The following is a 17,992-nucleotide window of genomic DNA, read 5'->3' as shown; positions in this document are numbered from 1 at the left end:
TCCCTTGGCGAACACCTCTGCAATGACGTATGGAAAGAGGAGGATTTCGATGTGCCACTTGTACATTTTCTTCGATTCAAAGTTGCACAATGTCTTTTGCGGTGCTCTCTGAAAAACTGAGCACGTTGCGCATCAGCATGATCACCCTCTCGGTGAGGTTTTCCTCGTTTTCCTGGCCGTCGACGCTGTCCTCCTCCACTTCCGCGCGCTTTCCCCTTCTCTGCTTACACAGCTTGTATGGTATTCGAATAATGTCGCGCAGCTCGCGGCGCTGGAAAAAGACGGCATCTTTGTCGCCCACAAAACCACCCAACAGCTGACCTATCGGTCATGCCACAGGGACCGTGATACACACGAGAACAGGAATAACGGGAGACGAAAGCGGACGCTTCGAATGCATTCTGAATAAAAAAAGCCCTTGAATCTCGCAGAAAAGGAGTGTGACCGTGACATATGTGACAATCATCGCTAAGGGCGGAAGAAATGTGCTGAGAATCAACGATAGCATCTCAAGCGCGAAGTCATTCCACGCGAAGAGAGTAATCAATAGCCAGCGAAGCTTCTAGAGAATCGAGAGCAGCCGCCTTGACCGCTCCGCTTCAGCCGGGTCGCCGGTGTGAGAAATGCCGGAGAGCCGAGTTGCATCGAGTGAAAAGACGCAGAGAACCAGCCCGGTCCTGGTTCCGGCCAGACACGTCAGGATAACCAAGATGCGCGCCACGATAGGAGCTGGCACCAAGAACGCAAGGCCAAAAATTGTTTCATGTTGGGCTGTGGAGGGAACACGTGTACACTGGTTTGTGTTTGTGTGTGTGTGTGTGCATTTCAGTGCATGGTGAAGTAATGTGCCGAGGTGCAGCTTATGTTTCACAAAAAGTAGCGGCACCACATTGACCTTGCCAACCCCGTAGGCATCGGATACCAACGTGTGTGGAGTGCGTGCTGGAAGTCTATGGCATTCCGTGTAGCAGAGAGGATAAAAGATGAAGAGATGGACACGCGTGCACTGATGTCCTTTGTGGCCACGTTGGTATATCTTTCGAGTGCGTGCGTGAGGTTTTCGCTCAAGAAGCAGCATGGAAAAACGTAGGACGTGCCCAACATGGAGGGGAAAACGCTGGTGACGTAGGGGGAGTAAAATGCACACGAGTGCAACGTTGAAAAGCACTTCCGCTGGAACAGAGAGACACAGGGCTGTTTGCGGGCATTCTCCTCCTCGTCACCGCATGTGCAGCAGCGCTCCTTCATTTTTTTCCCCACAGGCTCGCTCGGCCTTCATTACCGACGCGACTGTGCTCAGGATGACACCGTGGTCTTCCACGCCCACTAGACACACCTTGCTTTCAGTTGATGTACGCCAAGTTTCAGATCATTATAATCCAGCCCCACACAAACATGAGGAAAAGGTAGAGGTATCAGCGCACTCCTTGCAACTGCCCGAGTGATGCTAAAAAATGTAGATGGCGTCGTACGCCACCGTCCATACAAGGATGTACGTCATGGCGCCTGACAGCAGTTGCTGTACAGAGAAGAGCTCCGATGTGCCTTTCGGGAAGCACTTGTGCGCGTTTCCGCCGCAGCCGAATGCCATGATGGCAAAGGACGTAACGACAGCACAACCTATGAAGAAAAAGAGGCCCCGGAAGTTCGTGAGTCCTAGAACGCCAGCTGCGATCCCCGCCAGTAGCGATCCCATCGTGCGGACCTGGAACACGGATTCGTAGTTTTTCTCCAGCACACGGCCCACAAATCGTTCGTCCTGCGTGTTCATGTCTTCTTTTGCGTTTGACCAGTAGTGTGTGTGTGACTTGTGAGAGGAAAGGGAAAGGGAGGGAGCCGCAGCCAGACCGAAAAGAGGGAGAGGACGACATTTGGTAGGGGTTGGAAGTGAGAAACGAGCGAGCTTACTGCCGCAGCATTTACACCAAAGCGGACAACTCAATTGTCAGCCGCGTGTACGAGTAGTGCACCTTCGGAAGCTTGCTGCCGATCCGGGGAGGGGGCCCGAGTTGAGCAACCGAGAAAACGAAAGATTTCAGCATTGCACTTGGATTGTGACCAAAGAGACAGCTCCAGAAAAATGTGACACAGCCAAACACATGTCGTAAAAGACAGAGAGTAGCCACCACCTACCGCCTCTTGTACTGCTCCACCTGAAGCTGCAAGATCACCTCGCGCTCGCGTTGCTTCTCAAAGTAGGACACCCAACTCTTGGGACATGATTGCTCAAATAACTTTTTTTGAGCAGCGCACTCTTTCTCCGGGTCCTCGGGGAGGGTGTCAAGGCATTTGTGGAACGCGTCGCGCGTCTCGTAACAAAGCTCTCGTTTTTTGGCGCTCTGCATGGCCACTGCAACCGCTTCGGGTATGATGAGGCGAAGACTCGTATCGGAAAAGCGAGACCTAGAGAATAATCGACTTGTGCGTCTCTAAGAGAAAAAAGGCAGCGCTACCGCTTGCCTTGACCTCGGTATCGAGCTAGGGGAAGGCGATCGAAAACGCGACCGGGAAAAGTGGATGGAAAAAGGTCCAAGGATACAGGGACATCAAGACAAACATGCAGGTTGCGGGCGAGGAGAACGACACTGGTGCACTCTACAATGCCGGGCCGCCGGTGGCGTCCGCGATGTGCAAAAGTACCCCACAAACGCTTGTGAAGGTGCTCCCCCCCCCCCGCGCACAGGATACTGCCTTGGTTGCGCGTCTTTAGTTTCTTCCTTATGCTTAGCTGCAAAGGGATGTGAAGCAGCAGCTTGCTACCAGGTCAGAAACGCCTCGCACGGCGCAGCGGTACACCAAGAAAGGACACCTGTATCCATTTGTAGGTGCCTACCATCACAAACAGCGCACCGATGTACTTGCCTTTCAGCTGCAAGGCAGTCAGAAAATCCTCTGCCTGTGTAGTGCTGCGTACGTACTCGGCTTTGCGAAGAGCACCGCCAACGTTTTCTAACACAACTGTTAGGGTCCTTTTCTTGTGCCAGAGAAGAATGGTGTAACCAGCATTTGATCGGAGAACAGCAGCCCACCCACCACCGCTCAGTGGGGAGGCTAGCACTGCGCCTTCATAACGGAAGTCCTCCGACTCTAAGGAACATGTGCCACTCCAAGTAGAATCACCATTGCACATAGCGACGACAGTTTTGCCGTCTGCGGCGCTCCATGTGCCGCTCAGCGTATGAGACAATGTATGCGAGCTGTACCAGCTCATCGAAACAGCACAGAGAACGGCTACGAGAAGAGTCACGCCAAGCACGCTGCGGTAGAAGATGCTCGTGTGAGCAGTCCTTTCCTTCATTCCCCTTCGTGCTCTCACTGCCATATCAAGGACCTCGCCCACACAGCTACGTTACGGCAATAAGGATGACTAAATGGGGCAAAACGGCATAAGGGAATGAGACGAGAAGAGGATATGATCAATTGATTGACTGTGTGACCCACAGCCACAGCACAGAAACTTGGTCGCACGACATGGAGGCATACAGTGAGAAAAAGAAAAAACGAGACTGGTATCTGAACCTACTCAGAAGCAGTGAGAGGGTGGTGTTCAGCAGCTCGTATCGAAGAGAGCTTACTATGTCACTTGCAGGTCTTGCTTGTGTGTGCTCAGAGCTTCTGCGTTGACCGCGCCGTTAAAGTAGAGATCGTACCGCTTGTCCTTTTGATTTCTGCTGCTTCACAGCTTCAAATTATAGAGGTAGAATGGGTAAAGCTCGTGTGACGGCTCCAAAAAGCTAAAACCTTTCTTTCCACGGACAGCTTTTTCTGCTTTTTCTCTGCCAATTGTCCTGATAAGCTCCGCCAGCTCCTCCACAGCGCTGCGCTCCGCTGCGGTTCGTGGAAGTGTACCTCTGAACTCTTCTGATTTGGCGGCTTTGACTGCCTCTCTCTCCTGCCGCAGCCTTTTTCGCGTAAAAAGCTCACGTTCGCAGTATGGTATGTATTGCCTTCCCTGCAGCGTCAAAGGGGCGAGCACAGAAGAAGCAGAGGACGCCAATACAATCTCATTCATGACGCCATCGAGCCAGAAACCAGCATTGCCTCTCTTCACTTCACACAACAAGCTGGACATCACTCCTGACTCCAAAAGGTGTGCAGGGAGCGGAGTCACGACGCTGGGGTCAGCAGTTTCACTGAAAACGCAAACATTGTGCAGCGAAATGTGCAGCACTGAATGTGCAACAATAAGAGGATATGAAAGCTCCATGGGGCACTGTATGTGGAAACTCGCCCCCTTCTCCACCGCTTCCAGCTCGCAATATGCCGACTGAGGGGGTAGGCAGAAGACATTCACCTCTTTTTTCTCCAGGGCAAGCCCTGCATTCAAGGGCGCCTGCTCGTACCATCCACGACAGTTTGTAGGCGCTGCTGTGACAAGGTGTTGTCTTAGCGGAAGCCGAACTCCATTGGGTGAACTAAGGAGATAGTGCACTCTATCCCGAACGGCACAGTCACCAATTCCGAAAAGCGCCAGCTGCGCTACAAGTGCTTTTCGCGGTGTACTCGCCTCGGGCTCGAACTCCAGCCGGTACACTTTGCAGTAATTTGCAACCGCAGCATCGACCCACGAATCAAACGCATGACAGCTTTTGATAACGTCGAGGGGAACGCTCAGCGGTTGACGAAACAAAAACGCCCATAAAATGGCTTTCCCGTCAGTGACAGTAAGCGTGTCACCGATCAGCGCCCCTTCTCCGATTCGAAATCGGTACGATAAGAATCGACCCAAAACCGTCAATTCAATTGTTTCAAAGGGAGCAGCCGCCTCAGGCGCCAGGACCCCGGCAAGACGCAGCGTTTGCGTCAGCCTGTGGTAGAAATCCCACCCTCGACGTGAGCAAAAAATGTCGCGTGGAAGCGACGTGTGCGGCTGTTTGCTGAAAGGAGAGTATGGAGTGAGAAAGCGGCGAAACAGAAGGAGAAGCACATTGGCACACTCTTGCGCCAGTGCATTGTTGCTTCGAAAGCTCACAGGTTCTTCCAGTCGCCAGTACGACGGTTCCTTGTGCTGCATGACTCTCATTTCCTCCCATTGAATCCCGCAGCTTCTCAGGGCGATCACGCAGCGCAGAATTTCCTCCTCAGCGGAGTCTCCAATTTCGCAGAACCCACCATGCACTATGATCTGCACGTTCAGCCGGTGTAGCAAGCCATCTCCCTTCGGCATACTCATCTGCTCAACAAGCCAATAAGAGCTGCAGATAAACACAAGAGGTGCCTTTTTGTCAAACTGCGCATTAATCCATTCGCCATCACTTTGTACTCGTAGAGCCTCGCTGCTATAGCTGTCCAAAATTTGTTTCTCTAAAGCTACACGCAGAGAAGGCCCTGGAGGAGCTATGAGCAGCACTATGGGTGAGATGAAACTCCCAGAACCGGCCGCCTCAATATCTCTGTCGCACAGCATCTCATGTGCGTCTACGATCTCGCCACAGATTGCATCTATCCAGTCGGCGTCAGAGAACTCTATGCAGCGCATGGAAGAAATTAGCTCATCGTATGCTGCCTTGAAGTTGTCTTCGCGTGAGCGAGAGACTGTCAGCCTCAGGCCCCTTTCGACAAAAAACTGGAGACTATCGGCGACCCTCGAGCCTGTCTCGGTATTGAGAACGGTAAATTCGACAGAAACTGAATTCAGAAGCGCTTCCCGATCGCCGATGTGAGAGTAGTAGCGAAGAATCGATGCAACACCCGCCAAAAGGAGAGAAACAAGAAACTCACAGGATCCGTCAGACATGCTGCACAGTGTATCGATGTTGTGAACAACGAATCTGCCTACCGAACCACTACAGCTGTTGAGAAAGAGAAGCAGCTCAGTCCATACCTTATTTATCGCTTCATTGTTGAGCGAGTGGATGTCGACGGTGTTGGACTCAGTGGTTCTTGTCGACGCATCAAAAATGTTGCACACCTCGCGTAGTGACACGTAGTCTTTGCCGGAAGCCTTGAACAGCATCTGATTTGCAGAATAGTCTGTCGTGAATATGGGAAGGGGTGCACTTGACTCTACTTTGCGCTTTCCTTTCCTATCTGCATCCATTTTTTCCAGTGCACTTGCTAACGCCGAATCGGAATTTGTAAAGAAGGGAATAGATCTCGGCTTTACCATCAAATGCGCCGGAAGCCTGTGCAAGCGGCAGCTTCGCACAGCTTCATAGAAGACAGCCGTCTCGACAGGCGTAAAATACGGAACATCGTTAAAGTAACCAGACGTGCCATCCGTTCTTTGATGCATCTCTGTAACTTTTCGGAATGTGGACTTGTAGAAGAAGGCAAGGCAAGAAAGAAAAAAGGAAGGAAGCTCATTACGCTTGGCATTGAAAATGAGGACAGCAAACGCGCAGAAAGAAAAGGTGCGCAAATGTCAGCCAGCACTCCATAATGCACGAAAGGATACCTTGTTATTGTGGTGGCAGAGCTCCATCGCACTCAAATGAAGTATTTTTTTTTTTGATAGCTATCGAAAAAAATCTGCAAACGAGTGTCTGTCGATAATTACCCCTGGGATTGTGGTATTGGCTGCATTAATAAAACATACAAGGTTGTTCGCCCTTAAAGTTGACGGCAGCGAACTCAATGCTGACTCCGCTCTTCTCCTGACCTCGTCCCTTACGCAAGTAGAGCACCCATTGATCAAGGGCCACTGTGGTGGCAGCGTTCGATACACTCCCGGCTCTTTCTGCATGTGAGACCGATCACTTCGTAAAAAGGAGAGATAATCGTCCCGCTCAATAACCCGATAACGCACCCGGTTCAGAAGTTCTGTCAGTTCAGAACAGACAGTATTTGTGACAGCTGTATCGAGAAACAATACCTGCGCGACGTATTTGTCAAGATCAATGCAGTGTGGAGCTAATGAACCCAGGTCGGCATCCCATGTAGGTGACAGCCGTGAGTCCTGATCGACAACGTACCACTTACCAGTGCGCGTCGCCCGCACGAGAGCAATCACATGGTAATCCCATGTTGTGATGTCCTTCCTAAGCTCTGAAGATTCGCAGGGCCGATATGGGACGACAGAAGTCCACTCGTTGAGAGCCTCATCGCAGGGTGCGCAGCAAAAGGAAGTCATGAAAACAGCACAGCTTCGGTCAAATAAATCCCCCATTGCAGAAATCATCTCTAGAAATTTGTACACATTTTCTTCGCAGTAGCAAAAGGCATAGTACAGAGGATGCGCCATTGTCGCGGAACTAGTTTTTATTCTCTTTGCAATACCCTTTACTAACGTGTTGAAAGAAAGACGACAAGGCAAGCAGAAGAGTTGTTGAGCCACAGAAGCTTGATCACGCAGAAATGGCAGTCTTCGTCCGGCGGCACTGTGTGGCAGACGTCAAAGAATCTTCAAAGTCGGGAGGTAGGAACTGTGGACGTTAATGACGGGCGATCGCATCCCGGCACTGGTTTGTTTTCGCACCGCACAGAACAGTATGAAATAAAGTTGCACATACAATTCTGTACTGCCGCCGTCACGGTGATGCAAACACACTTTCCTGTGTGCTTGGGGCCAAGCACCAAGCCATCCCCTCTTCTTTTCGCTCTAGAGAAGTCTCGCATTCCAAGCGAAGAATACCTCGGATTCGCCTACATGAGTCCGTTCACCGGCCCCGGCCCCGCCCTTTACCCTTCACTCCTCTCCGCCGACAACTTACTCAGCCGCTTCAGCGCTGCAGTATGAAACAGCCAACCCACGAATAAGATGCTTTTCGCCAAAGACGCGCGTGCCTCTCCCCACACCACCACCAAACAAGCCAGCAGTCTCACAGACCCCTTCCCACCCCACCCATTCGAACGTTGACACCACCTGAACAACCAGCGCAGATTGCAACCATTTGACTGAGTGTCATGATTCTAACCCCGTGAACATCTCACCAAAAATACTCCGACTTGGCTAAGCAGCTGGCGCCCCCCCCCCTGCTTTAACAAAAAGCTTCCAAGCGTGCATTCACGCACCCGAAGGGTTTCAGCCCCTTGGAGCTGGCAGCGCCATACCCCGAAAGCCTGAATCCTGTCGTGCGCTCGCCGACCCACCATCGTCTTATTTACACCCCCTTTCCCGCAATGTGGTGAAAGCCGGGGAATCCTTCAACCATCACAAAACGAAGGCTTGCGGCTACCCCACCTCCGAACACAAGGAAAAGCTCACCAGCCCTCGTGAAACAACAGTTGTCTCGTGACAGCGACACCACAAACACAATGAGACGAAAAGCCAAAACACATCCAATCGGCTCGACACAAAAACATCATTCGGCCCGTAAAGCCAGCGCAGCACAAAACCAGGTTCCCATTAAGCACCACAGATTGCAGACCTTCCCGAAACGCAATGAGTAACCCCCCCCCCGCAGAGACTTGAATCCCCTAGACAAGCATACCCGCAAGATGCCGAAAGGCAAAGAAATTTTTGTGGAAAGCAAAACAGCATTCGCCCAAATTGAGATATCCCACGACCTTTGGTGAAGGACAAAGTGGCCAACCACCCCCATGGAGTGAGGAAAAGGATATTTTTCGTTGCGCCGACATAAATCAGAACCGACAACCGCCGGTAATACATGAGATACTCTGCCTTCTCGCCACCGCCTCCCGAGCCCCAAGGGCCCCACCACAGGAGAGTTGAAATCGGCGGAACGTAAGTCTTCAGCATGGCTGGCTGATTTCCAGACAGTCACAACCCCTATTTCTGCAATTTTGCCCGGTCAAAGCAAGGGACAAACAGAGCAGAGCGGCCCCAGAAATGCCCCCCCCCCCTTAGCGCGCACCGCGGGGAGGGTAAACATCGCATGTCCCTTCGGTTTCATCCCCCGAGGCCGAACAAAAAGGCGCAAACCCGCACCCGCCCTTACAAGGGAACACCAAAAGCCCGAGCCACCGCGGAGCACCGAAAAAATGACGAGATCACTCACTAGAAAAAGACGGGAGCTCAGCAATCACAAGCCAAAATTTTGGCGAAGCACGCCGTGCTTTTCATAGCCGCTGAACCGCCGGCTGGTACACCTTTTCGAAACGCATTCTTTCGTGCTTCTTTCAAATAACCCCCGCACCAATCTTCAAAGCCAGCGCGGCTGCAGGCCGCAACGCGCTTCTCTATTTTCACCCCATCAAAAAAATATTACACCCCAAAGAGCCCCCAACAAGCATCTCTTTGGCGCTCTGATGGCCAAAGGCCCCGGCTTCCAGACCACATACTCGAAACTTGTTTTTGCTGGCGAGAAAGCCTGCTTTCTACAAATGCAAGCTGTGGAATTGTTCGTCGACACCGCCCTAGCCCCAGCTCCGATAATCGAGCGCCTGAAGTCCTTTGTCTGAATGTTAACTGCGCCCCGGTTCTTCCTGACACCAAACGCGTTCCGTTGGTGTTTTTTTTTTATGCGGGCCCATCCTTATTCCCCCCCCCAAAAAAAAGCCAAACGCCAAGCCCCGCAGCCAAACGCTTTTTGCACAACAAGCCGCAAGCATGAAAAACCAGCATGTCACCACTGTCATCCCGAGGCTTGACTATACATAATAAAGGCTTTCTCGGTATTCATACTGTGCGTCCTCGCGCATTTAACTCGTAGAGTTTCTGCTTCGCTTTTTGGCTCTGATGCTTTCATCCCGACCCCTTCGTGCTTACTAAAATTTGCAAAACACGACCCTTGGCTAACACACCCGCACCAAAACCAGGAACCCCTCCCACCGAACGCCGCACACAAGCCACCACCTTAGTTTTCACAGAAAAGACAAGAAAGAGGCACAACAACACCTTTCTGACCATATTTTCGGCTTTGCAAGCACATATTTTTAATAGGATTTCAAACAAATTATTGATCAGCATATTTTTGCTGCTCTTCTTTGCTACAATCGACCTTTCCCACCACACAGGCGCATCATGCTTTGCCGTCCGCTCCCCGACATCGCCGCAGCACATACGTTGGGCACCGCCCCGCCCCCCGCCCCGCATGTCGCCCCACCGCCGCCCCCAGCCATGCTGACCGCCACGCGATGCATCGCCCGAGGTTGCCCAGGCTTTCCCACACCAGCAGGCAGTGCGAGGGCCGGGTGGGACACGTTCGAGTCACGCTGACACCCCGCCCAGCATACGCACGGCACGGGCGTGCGCACAGTGGCGGATCCCTCCCCAACACAGCGCCATTCAGCACCCCACCGCCGACATCATTAGCGATAAGCCGCTCTGACCCCCCTACGTCGTAGGCGCCTGGCTCTGTGACTATGAGGGGTGGCTCGGCGCCGGCATGTGTACGGGGGCCGCCAGGCCTCCCCACCGAGCGGGTGCTGCTGTGCTTTGGTTATGGGATTAATGGCGAGGTGACGGGAACCTGACGTCGGCTATTAAAAAGAAGCAGAAGTTGTTGCGAGACATACACTCTAGAAGGGGGGGGGGTTATGGAGGTGTAGGGGCGCTTAGTTTTTCACAAGGTTGCCATGACCGAAAACACGGGGTGGAGTGGCAGAAGTGTGCGGGCAGTGGTCGGGAACAGCGTTGCCTTAGATGCTTGGGCGTTGTTGTGCGCATCAGTGTCGGGGGTGAAGGGTGAGGGCCGCTTCTAACGGGGCGGCGGTTGTGTGGCGTTTGAGTGGTCTTCTGGAAGAGAGGAGCGCTTACCTGAGGTTGTGGTTGCGAGGTTAGTCGGAAGATCAAGCTGCTAAAGAACGGAAAAAGTGCGCATGGGCCGGAACAACGGCTGAATGGTGTGCCCCGCCTGCGGGTGAACTTTGTGGGAGTGGGAAAGCGAGTTGTTGAAAGGAAGAGGGCTTTTGGCTTTGGCTTTTGTGACGTACTCAGCCGGAGCATTGTGTTTTAACGGGCGGCCACGTGGTGCTGCGTGGGGTGTGGTCGTCAGTTTCTCTTTATTCTATTTTCTAAGAGTCTGGGGGTGGGGTCCCGGGCTTTGGCCTATCGTTGGGGGGGGTGCTCGCAAGGGGGTTGGGAATTCGGAGGGCGCCAATTCGAAGCGCCGCTGGCTTTTTGAACTTTGTGATGGGTGGCCGGGGGGAGGGAGGAAGAGCGGAACCAAGTCGCTAAAGTTTTTTATCTGGTAAGCACGAAAAAGCACATAAAGCCGGGGGCGGTGGCATGGAACCGCTTCCGAAAATGGGAAGGGTCTCTTTTCCTCATGCAGATCTTGGTGGTATTACTCGTCGCTCTTTCGGGTAAGTTGTACAGATCGAGGTTCGTTTGTGATGGTGAGAAAGGGAGCCTTGCTTTGTTTCAAAGAGTTCATGCGCTGGCTTACCCCCCGCTAGTGAACGGCAGCGCAGGCCAGAGGATGCTGGGCTGTTTCGCCGCGGGTTTCCTTTTTGGGCGTCTTTTCCGCGCGCTCCGTGCAGTCGCCCAGGCTCACCGCCAAGAGCCGGCTTAAGGTCCGCGTGTAAGATGCTTCCGGGTCGCGTTGACACTTCGCGTATTATATGAACGGCGCAAACGCGTTCGCTGTCGCAGGGCTTCCTGACGCGGCACCATCCGGAACCCCACTGCCGATATCAGCAGCGATCCATTGATCTGATCTCCCAGAGATGTAGGCAGTTTTCCTGGGTCCAACAGAGGCGGTTTGGCATTGGCGGCGGTGAGGGGGGGTGGGGGCGGAATGGGTGGGCTTTCCCAAACGGAACGGCAGTGGACCCCACGATGCCACGCCATCGAGCGCCCCGCCATCAGTATGTCCTGAAACAGGAGGGGCTGAATATCTAAAGCAGGTGTAGTACTGTAGGTGAGAGGGCGGGCGGGGAACTTGGCGTTGCGCCAGTAGTGTTCTTTCGTGGGCAAACAATGTACGGTAGGTGGGGCATCTGAGAAGCTTGAGAGATGCATATAAGGCGGTGCTCTTTGTTAGGTTTCACCTAGAATCCGCGTGTGTTGAGCGGGTTCAGTTTGAGAAAAACGCCTCGGCACTGTTGTTGGCTGTTCGCGCCCTTTTTTGTGATTGGGCATTGCTCCAGGTAGGGATGTACCACTGACGATCGCAAAGACATCTCATCATCCCACCGCACCCCGAGGTCTGATGTTCTCTTGCTCCTAACTATAGTCCCTGTTATTGGGCACTCCAAAACTTCCTGAAGTTTCGCGAAAGTGCTGGGTTCGCAACACATGGAGTTTGTCGAGTGTGACGGGTAGTGATTGCTCAGGCAATGAGTTTTCGATTTCTTTGTGAAGACTTGTGTGATTGGGTTTGTTTGAACGGTAACACTCACAGCGCCGTGGGAGTGAAGGGTATGTGTGCGTGCGGGACATGTTTGCGCAGTTCTAGGCGGGCAAATGAGCTATTTGGGGAGTAATCAGTGCATGGGTTTGCTTCAGCAGGTGTTAGGAGGCCGATGTGAGGCGCGCGGCAGTTTTTTGCCCATAGGGATGCTGGTGGCTCGCTTTTGTGCCCCACGGGAGGCTTATCGACGATTGGAAGGTGGGCATTTTGGACGGCTGAGTGTTCCACGACGGGCATGATAAGCTGCTTTCTGAAATTGACAAGGCTCAACGATGCGCAGACTGCGAACGTGATCGCACCACATCGACAGAGGCAGGCGATTCTCTGGAGATGTGTATTTGCCACATTCGAGGGTCTGGGAAGAGCGATCCTTTGACAGTTCATTCAGACTCATCGCTAACGGTTGTTTCCTTTTGCAGCTTTGTATCACTCTGCAGCTCTAATTGCTAGAGAGGCGTAGCCGTTGCTGCTGTGCCTTTGGAATATTTGGCCTGTCACTCCTCTCTATCGACTTCGAGAGATGATGCTTGTTTGCTGAAAAAGAAGCGCTTTTGACTGCTGATGCGCTTGCATATGCCCTGACCGTATTTTGAAGGCCCACGCGACACTGACACGAGCTGGAACGCCGCTATGGAAGAATGGCATCATGCGGTGGCTGCATAATTGTGGACGTGGTGTTAGCCTTCGGGCTGGAGTCGTGTGATGCTGCATCCTGCCGTATACTGGCGATCGACGAGACAATTGTTTGGAAGGTAATGATCTACCTTTCCACCTTTCCTTTTCTCCTCATTTGCATTTTTGAAGGTATCATTAGACTTGTGAAAAAATGAACCTATTTTGGACTCTGGTTGTCACTGTGTGCGCTATCTTTGTTCTGATTAATCTTCCAGATGAGGACAGTGTTGAGCCAGTGCACGATCTGATGCTCAATTATCAGAAAGAGGCGCTGAAATCACGCTACGGCGATGCGCGATCACTGAATCATACCGAGACAAGGCGCATCTACAATTCGGTGCTCTCAGAAGCGCAGAAAGCTATCTTCAATTCACACGAGGATGCTGACCGAAAGGCATACACATGCTCAAGGATTCGGTCTCAAGCTCGTCAATACGCACGCTCTAGAGACGGGACGTACAAAGGACCTTTGATGGAAATTGCGTTGCAGCTGCGTGATGGCTACGTACATGGTGTCAAATACCTACACATAGCATTGCAAAAAGATGTGTCGTCTTCGCTGGCGCTTCAGAGGCCAACTCTTCTTCACACGGCGATGGTGGTGAGGCAAACATACTGCTGCTTGGCACCAGCGCTGAGCGGGGGAGAATGTCCGTCATACGCCTTCCTGCGCTTTATCCGAGACAAAAGCGACACTGACATTCTCGAATCTTGCGTGAGAAGCAACAAGGGGTTCAATGATGTGTAGGGATGGAAAATATCAGCTGAATAGAATCAATGGTGACCTGCGCAGCAGATTATTGCAACTAGTCGAAGCGGCACAAAAACAACTATGGTTATGGACTCCTTTCACATCGATCAGATCCGAGCAAAGCCTGTATCTGATATAGCTCGACGCGTTAAGATTTTCGGTGCACGTCTTCCGTCGTTGTTAGTGGGTTTTCTACTCTTCACAGCACACTTTCTTCCTTCCTACTCCCCAAATCTATGATTCCTTTACAGAGTTATTCAAGCTGAGCATTGTTATCTTGATCATGTCAAACTCAACGGAGCAGGCGCTGCTGCAGATTGCACAGCAGATCGAGCGCGCTGTCGATGACGAAATCGACCGCATCGATCAGATGGACGACGACGAAATTCTCGCCATTCGTCAGAAAAGGTTGAAGCAACTGAAGGAGATTCAGGCCCGTCGTGACGAGTGGCTCCGCAAGGGCCATGGGCAGTACCTAGAGATTGCGGAGCCGAAGGAGTTTTTTGATAACGTTCAGAGCTCGGAGCGGATTGTTGTCCATTTCATGCGCCGCAGTACCCCTCGCTGTGAAATCATTGAACGGCATCTGCGTACGATTGCCCACGAGCACTTTGAGACTCGCTTCTGTTATGTTGACGTTGAGCGCATTCCGTCTCTCCCAGAACGCTTCAACGTGATGATGCTCCCAACTTTAATGCTTGTGGAAAAGGGTCACACATTCCACAGCATCATCGGCTTCGACGAGTTTGGCGGGACCGACGATTTTACTACCGATACAGTTACCCAGGTTTTGGCGCACTACGGTATGGTGAATGAGAAGGGGATGTTTGCTGCCGACCAGAATGATGAGTAGGGATACCTGGTGCTCTTAACTTCTCACGCACCTTAGCTGAATGTTAGCTTGAAGCAAAAAACGAAAGAAACCAATTCAATGCGGAGTATGTTGCTTTTTTTTCTTGCGTGCGTGTGCGTTCGTGCGACACATTAAGCAATATACCGAAACTATTGTCCGGTAGGCCTTCTGAATATTGCAAGGAAAATGCGCCGCTTCTTTTGCTTTTGTGCTTTCTGCGCATATGCGCCTCGATAGCCTTCTCTCTAGTCTCTCTCCCCTCTTCCCATCTCATCATACTTAGCCTATCAAGATGTCTGATTCTACTGAATCCACCAACCGCTTTGCCAGCAATGTGCGGCAGGCAGAGGCGCCGAACGAAAAGACGCTGCGGATTAAAGTGAGTGCTCTGAAGCGTACTATAAAGGATTTGGAGTTTGCGAAGCGAGAAGTGGAGAGGGAGCTGCAGCGCCTCGACACCCTGTGCCAGAGTGACCCCGACCGTGTTCCTCAGCAGACTAAGGTTGTTGACGAAGCCCAAATGATGGTACCCCACTCTGTGAACCGAATTATGGCGTCAGTGAAGGATCTTTCTGACTATCTGGAGAAGGAAGGCTCTACTGTGTCGAATGAGGAGCTTTTAGATTTGGCGCGTGCCACTATGGCTGACGGCCAAGCGGCAGTTTCGTAAAGGGGGACAGGTCCTATCCCCAGTTTCCCCTATAGTGAGGTCCAGGCCAAAAAGCTTTAACGACAAACAGAAGGATAGAGAGAGGAGAACCCCACTCATGCATTCTCACGACTAGCTTTATGTTTTTTTTTCCTCCCCCAGTGTTGACTGTTCCAATGTATACCAGGTTTTGTGGAAGCCGCAGGGCCAATACACCTCTGAGATAGTTTCGCTTTGCTGGATTTGTGGTGCGGTTAACACCTCACCTCCGCTAGTTTTCACATCTCGATCTTTCCCCGCTCTTTTCCATTCCTGAATCTGCAGTAAACACGACAAAGACGGCATCGTCATACCTGCAAGTGACCTCGACATGGTCGTGCACGCGTGCTGTAAATACAGCTTCCTTTTTTGCCCGCTTCCTAGAGAATGACTACACCAGATAAGCGCGCGTACGCCGCTGCAGCATCCAGCAAGTATCCTAACTACATCAATGACCGGGATGTTTGCAAGCGTTTTCTTGAGGAGTTCAGGGACTCTACGGGGCAGGCGAAGTATGTGATTCAGGCCCATCACATTGCGCAGCGACAGAGCATTGTATTTTCCATCTTTCTCGACGATGTTGCGGGTTTCGGGCAGCTTCATCTAGCGCAAAGGGTTCAGATGAACGTTGTCGGATACATGGAGGAGCTTTACAGGGTTGTCGACTCTATTATTCCTCAAACTGACCGCGTTGTGGACATGGTGGACCAACTGATCATGGAAGCACGGATGTCTGGCCAAGAGCTGCCCGCCTTGCTGACACGTCGATACGAGCTGAAAATACACCCGCTTAGCGAAGACAGTGTTCCCATTCCTCTGCGAGAGTTGAAGGGAGGAAAGATTGGCACGCTGACTGTTCTTCGCGGCATTTGCATCGCTGCCACTGCAGTCCGCCCAAAGCTCTCTATGCTCGTGTCGGTGTGCGAGGTCTGTGCCGAGACGACCTTCCAGCAGGTCATCGGTGATCGCCTAACACCGCTACAGGTGTGCCAATCGCAGCGCTGCAAGCTGAACAATGCTGTGGGTAGGCTGTTGGCCCAGAATAAGGCAAGCAAGTTCATGAAATATCAGGAACTACGGGTGCAGGAGCTGCCCGAAGATGTTCCGCGTGGCGCCATCCCGCGGACGATCCGTGTTGTCTGCGAAGGAGAGCAAACCCGTATTGCTACACCGGGGCAGGTTGTTCGTATCACAGGAGTCTACTGTCCGGACCCTTCCACTGGGCAGGGTCACGAGGCCTTCCGCGCGTCCACGATGGTGAAAACACTTTACAAAGCCATCCACATCGAGTTAGAGAAGAGAAGCTACCAGGAAGCAGCAGAGGACATGCGCGCACAGGTGGAGGATATCCGGGACTACCCTGACCGAGAAGCTGTGATCGAAAAGCTCACCCGCAGCATAGCGCCAGAGATCTGGGGTATGGAGGACGTGAAGAAGGCACTCTTATGCCAGCTTGTCGGAGGTAGCTCCATTGCGAACGGTATTCGGATTCGCAGCGACATCAATATCCTTTTCATGGGAGATCCCGGAGTGGCGAAGAGTCAGCTTCTAAAGTGGATTGCATCTGTTGCACCCCGATCCGTGTTCACGACCGGTAAGGGCAGCTCTGGGGTTGGGCTTACGGCTGCCGTAACTCACGATACCCACACAGGTGAGGTGATGCTCGAGGGCGGCGCCCTTGTGTTGTCCGATAAGGGAGTTTGCTGCATCGATGAGTTCGACAAAATGGATGACTCTGACCGCACAGCTCTGCATGAGGTCATGGAGCAGCAGATGGTTTCCATCGCCAAGGCGGGTATCATCACGTCGCTGAACGCGCGCACGTCCATTCTCGCCGCGGCAAATCCCAAGTTTGGTCGGTGGAAGCGTAACGCGACGCCAACGGAGAACGTGAATTTACCGCCAGCACTTCTTTCTCGTTTTGATCTGCTTTGGCTGCTGCTCGACGAATCGAGCCGGGAGCGCGATGCTGAGCTTTCGATGCACGTTACCCACGTCCATCTCCACGGTGTCGCGCCTGGCACGGTGGCGGATGATGGAGTGCGAGGTACCACCACCGAGTATTTTGGCCGCGACTTTTTGCGGGCGTACGTGGGTGAGGTCAAGCGCATTCACCCCTACGTTGACCCAGGTGCCGCTAAGGCTATCAGTGACATTTACTGTGAAATGCGAGCGCAGAGTGCGCGACACAGCAATGTCGTCACAGCTCGTACGTTGCTGAGCCTCATCCGTCTCTCGCAGGCGTGCGCCCGCCTGCGCTTTTCGGAGCGCGTGCTGGAGGAGGACGTGCGGGAGGCTGGCCGTCTGCTTGACTGTAGCAAGGCATCTCTTCAGGATAGACCGGCCACGGATATGCATCGCGTGGTGACAACATCTGACGCGTCTATCTTTTCGGTCATCAGAGACATCGCTCGTGGGCGTTCATCCGTCGATCTCTCCGAGATTCGCCCCGCGCTCATGATGAAGGGGATTGGCGAATCCCACCTGCAGAGATGCCTTCGAACGTACTGTGAAGTCGGTGTCTGGTCCGTTTCCGGGACAATGCTGGAGTTTGCCGAAGACTAGAAAAAGAGCATTTCCATGGATACATTTCTTTTCCCTCGTCTTGCTACCAAAGGCCGCGTGCTTTCCCTTAGAAGAGACTTTAACGACAGTAAAATGGCAAGCGTGCGGCAGAAGCCACGGCGCAAGGTTTTCGTCGTCTCTGTGTCTCCTTCGCAGTGCCACAGGATCGGGGTGACAGAGAGATGACATCCTCGGCAACGCTTCAGCCCTGGCGGCCGCTTCAAATGAAAAGAGAAAGAATCGTTGTGAGCCTCGTATTGCCC

At 52.6% G+C, this 17,992-nt stretch overlaps 6 protein-coding genes and 1 pseudogene across 6 annotated transcripts, besides 1 other annotated feature; 4 read left to right on the top strand and 3 right to left on the bottom strand.

Annotated features, from left to right (window-relative positions):
- Positions 1-79: 79 nt before the first annotated feature.
- On the bottom strand, positions 80-645 carry LMJF_32_2998 (annotated as a pseudogene).
- Positions 80-645: a sequence feature.
- An 802-nt stretch (positions 646-1,447) lies between these two features.
- On the bottom strand, positions 1,448-1,771 carry LMJF_32_2995 (conserved hypothetical protein; the record flags this gene model as incomplete). Its single annotated transcript, XM_001685573.1, has 1 exon — positions 1,448-1,771. One exon carries the CDS (start codon positions 1,769-1,771, stop codon positions 1,448-1,450), a length of 324 nt encoding a protein of 107 aa, XP_001685625.1.
- A 1,905-nt stretch (positions 1,772-3,676) lies between these two features.
- Positions 3,677-5,956, bottom strand: LMJF_32_2990 (conserved hypothetical protein; the record flags this gene model as incomplete). The annotated part of the gene is made up of 1 exon (XM_001685572.1): positions 3,677-5,956. The coding sequence occupies one exon, from the start codon at positions 5,954-5,956 to the stop codon at positions 3,677-3,679; it is 2,280 nt and encodes a 759-aa protein (XP_001685624.1).
- A 7,067-nt stretch (positions 5,957-13,023) lies between these two features.
- Positions 13,024-13,620, top strand: LMJF_32_2985 (conserved hypothetical protein; the record flags this gene model as incomplete). The annotated part of the gene is made up of 1 exon (XM_001685571.1): positions 13,024-13,620. The coding sequence occupies one exon, from the start codon at positions 13,024-13,026 to the stop codon at positions 13,618-13,620; it is 597 nt and encodes a 198-aa protein (XP_001685623.1).
- A 286-nt stretch (positions 13,621-13,906) lies between these two features.
- On the top strand, positions 13,907-14,476 carry LMJF_32_2980 (ATP binding protein-like protein; the record flags this gene model as incomplete). The annotated part of the gene is made up of 1 exon (XM_001685570.1): positions 13,907-14,476. One exon carries the CDS (start codon positions 13,907-13,909, stop codon positions 14,474-14,476), a length of 570 nt encoding a protein of 189 aa, XP_001685622.1.
- A 292-nt stretch (positions 14,477-14,768) lies between these two features.
- On the top strand, positions 14,769-15,146 carry LMJF_32_2970 (tubulin binding cofactor A-like protein; the record flags this gene model as incomplete). The annotated part of the gene is made up of 1 exon (XM_001685569.1): positions 14,769-15,146. One exon carries the CDS (start codon positions 14,769-14,771, stop codon positions 15,144-15,146), a length of 378 nt encoding a protein of 125 aa, XP_001685621.1.
- Positions 15,147-15,551: 405 nt separating this feature from the next.
- Positions 15,552-17,729, top strand: LMJF_32_2960 (putative minichromosome maintenance (MCM) complex subunit; the record flags this gene model as incomplete). Its single annotated transcript, XM_001685568.1, has 1 exon — positions 15,552-17,729. One exon carries the CDS (start codon positions 15,552-15,554, stop codon positions 17,727-17,729), a length of 2,178 nt encoding a protein of 725 aa, XP_001685620.1.
- Positions 17,730-17,992: the final 263 nt, after the last annotated feature.

This window comes from Leishmania major, chromosome 32 (genome assembly GCF_000002725.2).
Source record: "Leishmania major strain Friedlin complete genome, chromosome 32".
Lineage (NCBI taxonomy): Eukaryota > Euglenozoa > Kinetoplastea > Trypanosomatida > Trypanosomatidae > Leishmania > Leishmania major.
Note: the sequence above shows the minus strand (reverse complement) of the source record. Positions and strands in the feature narration are given on the sequence as shown.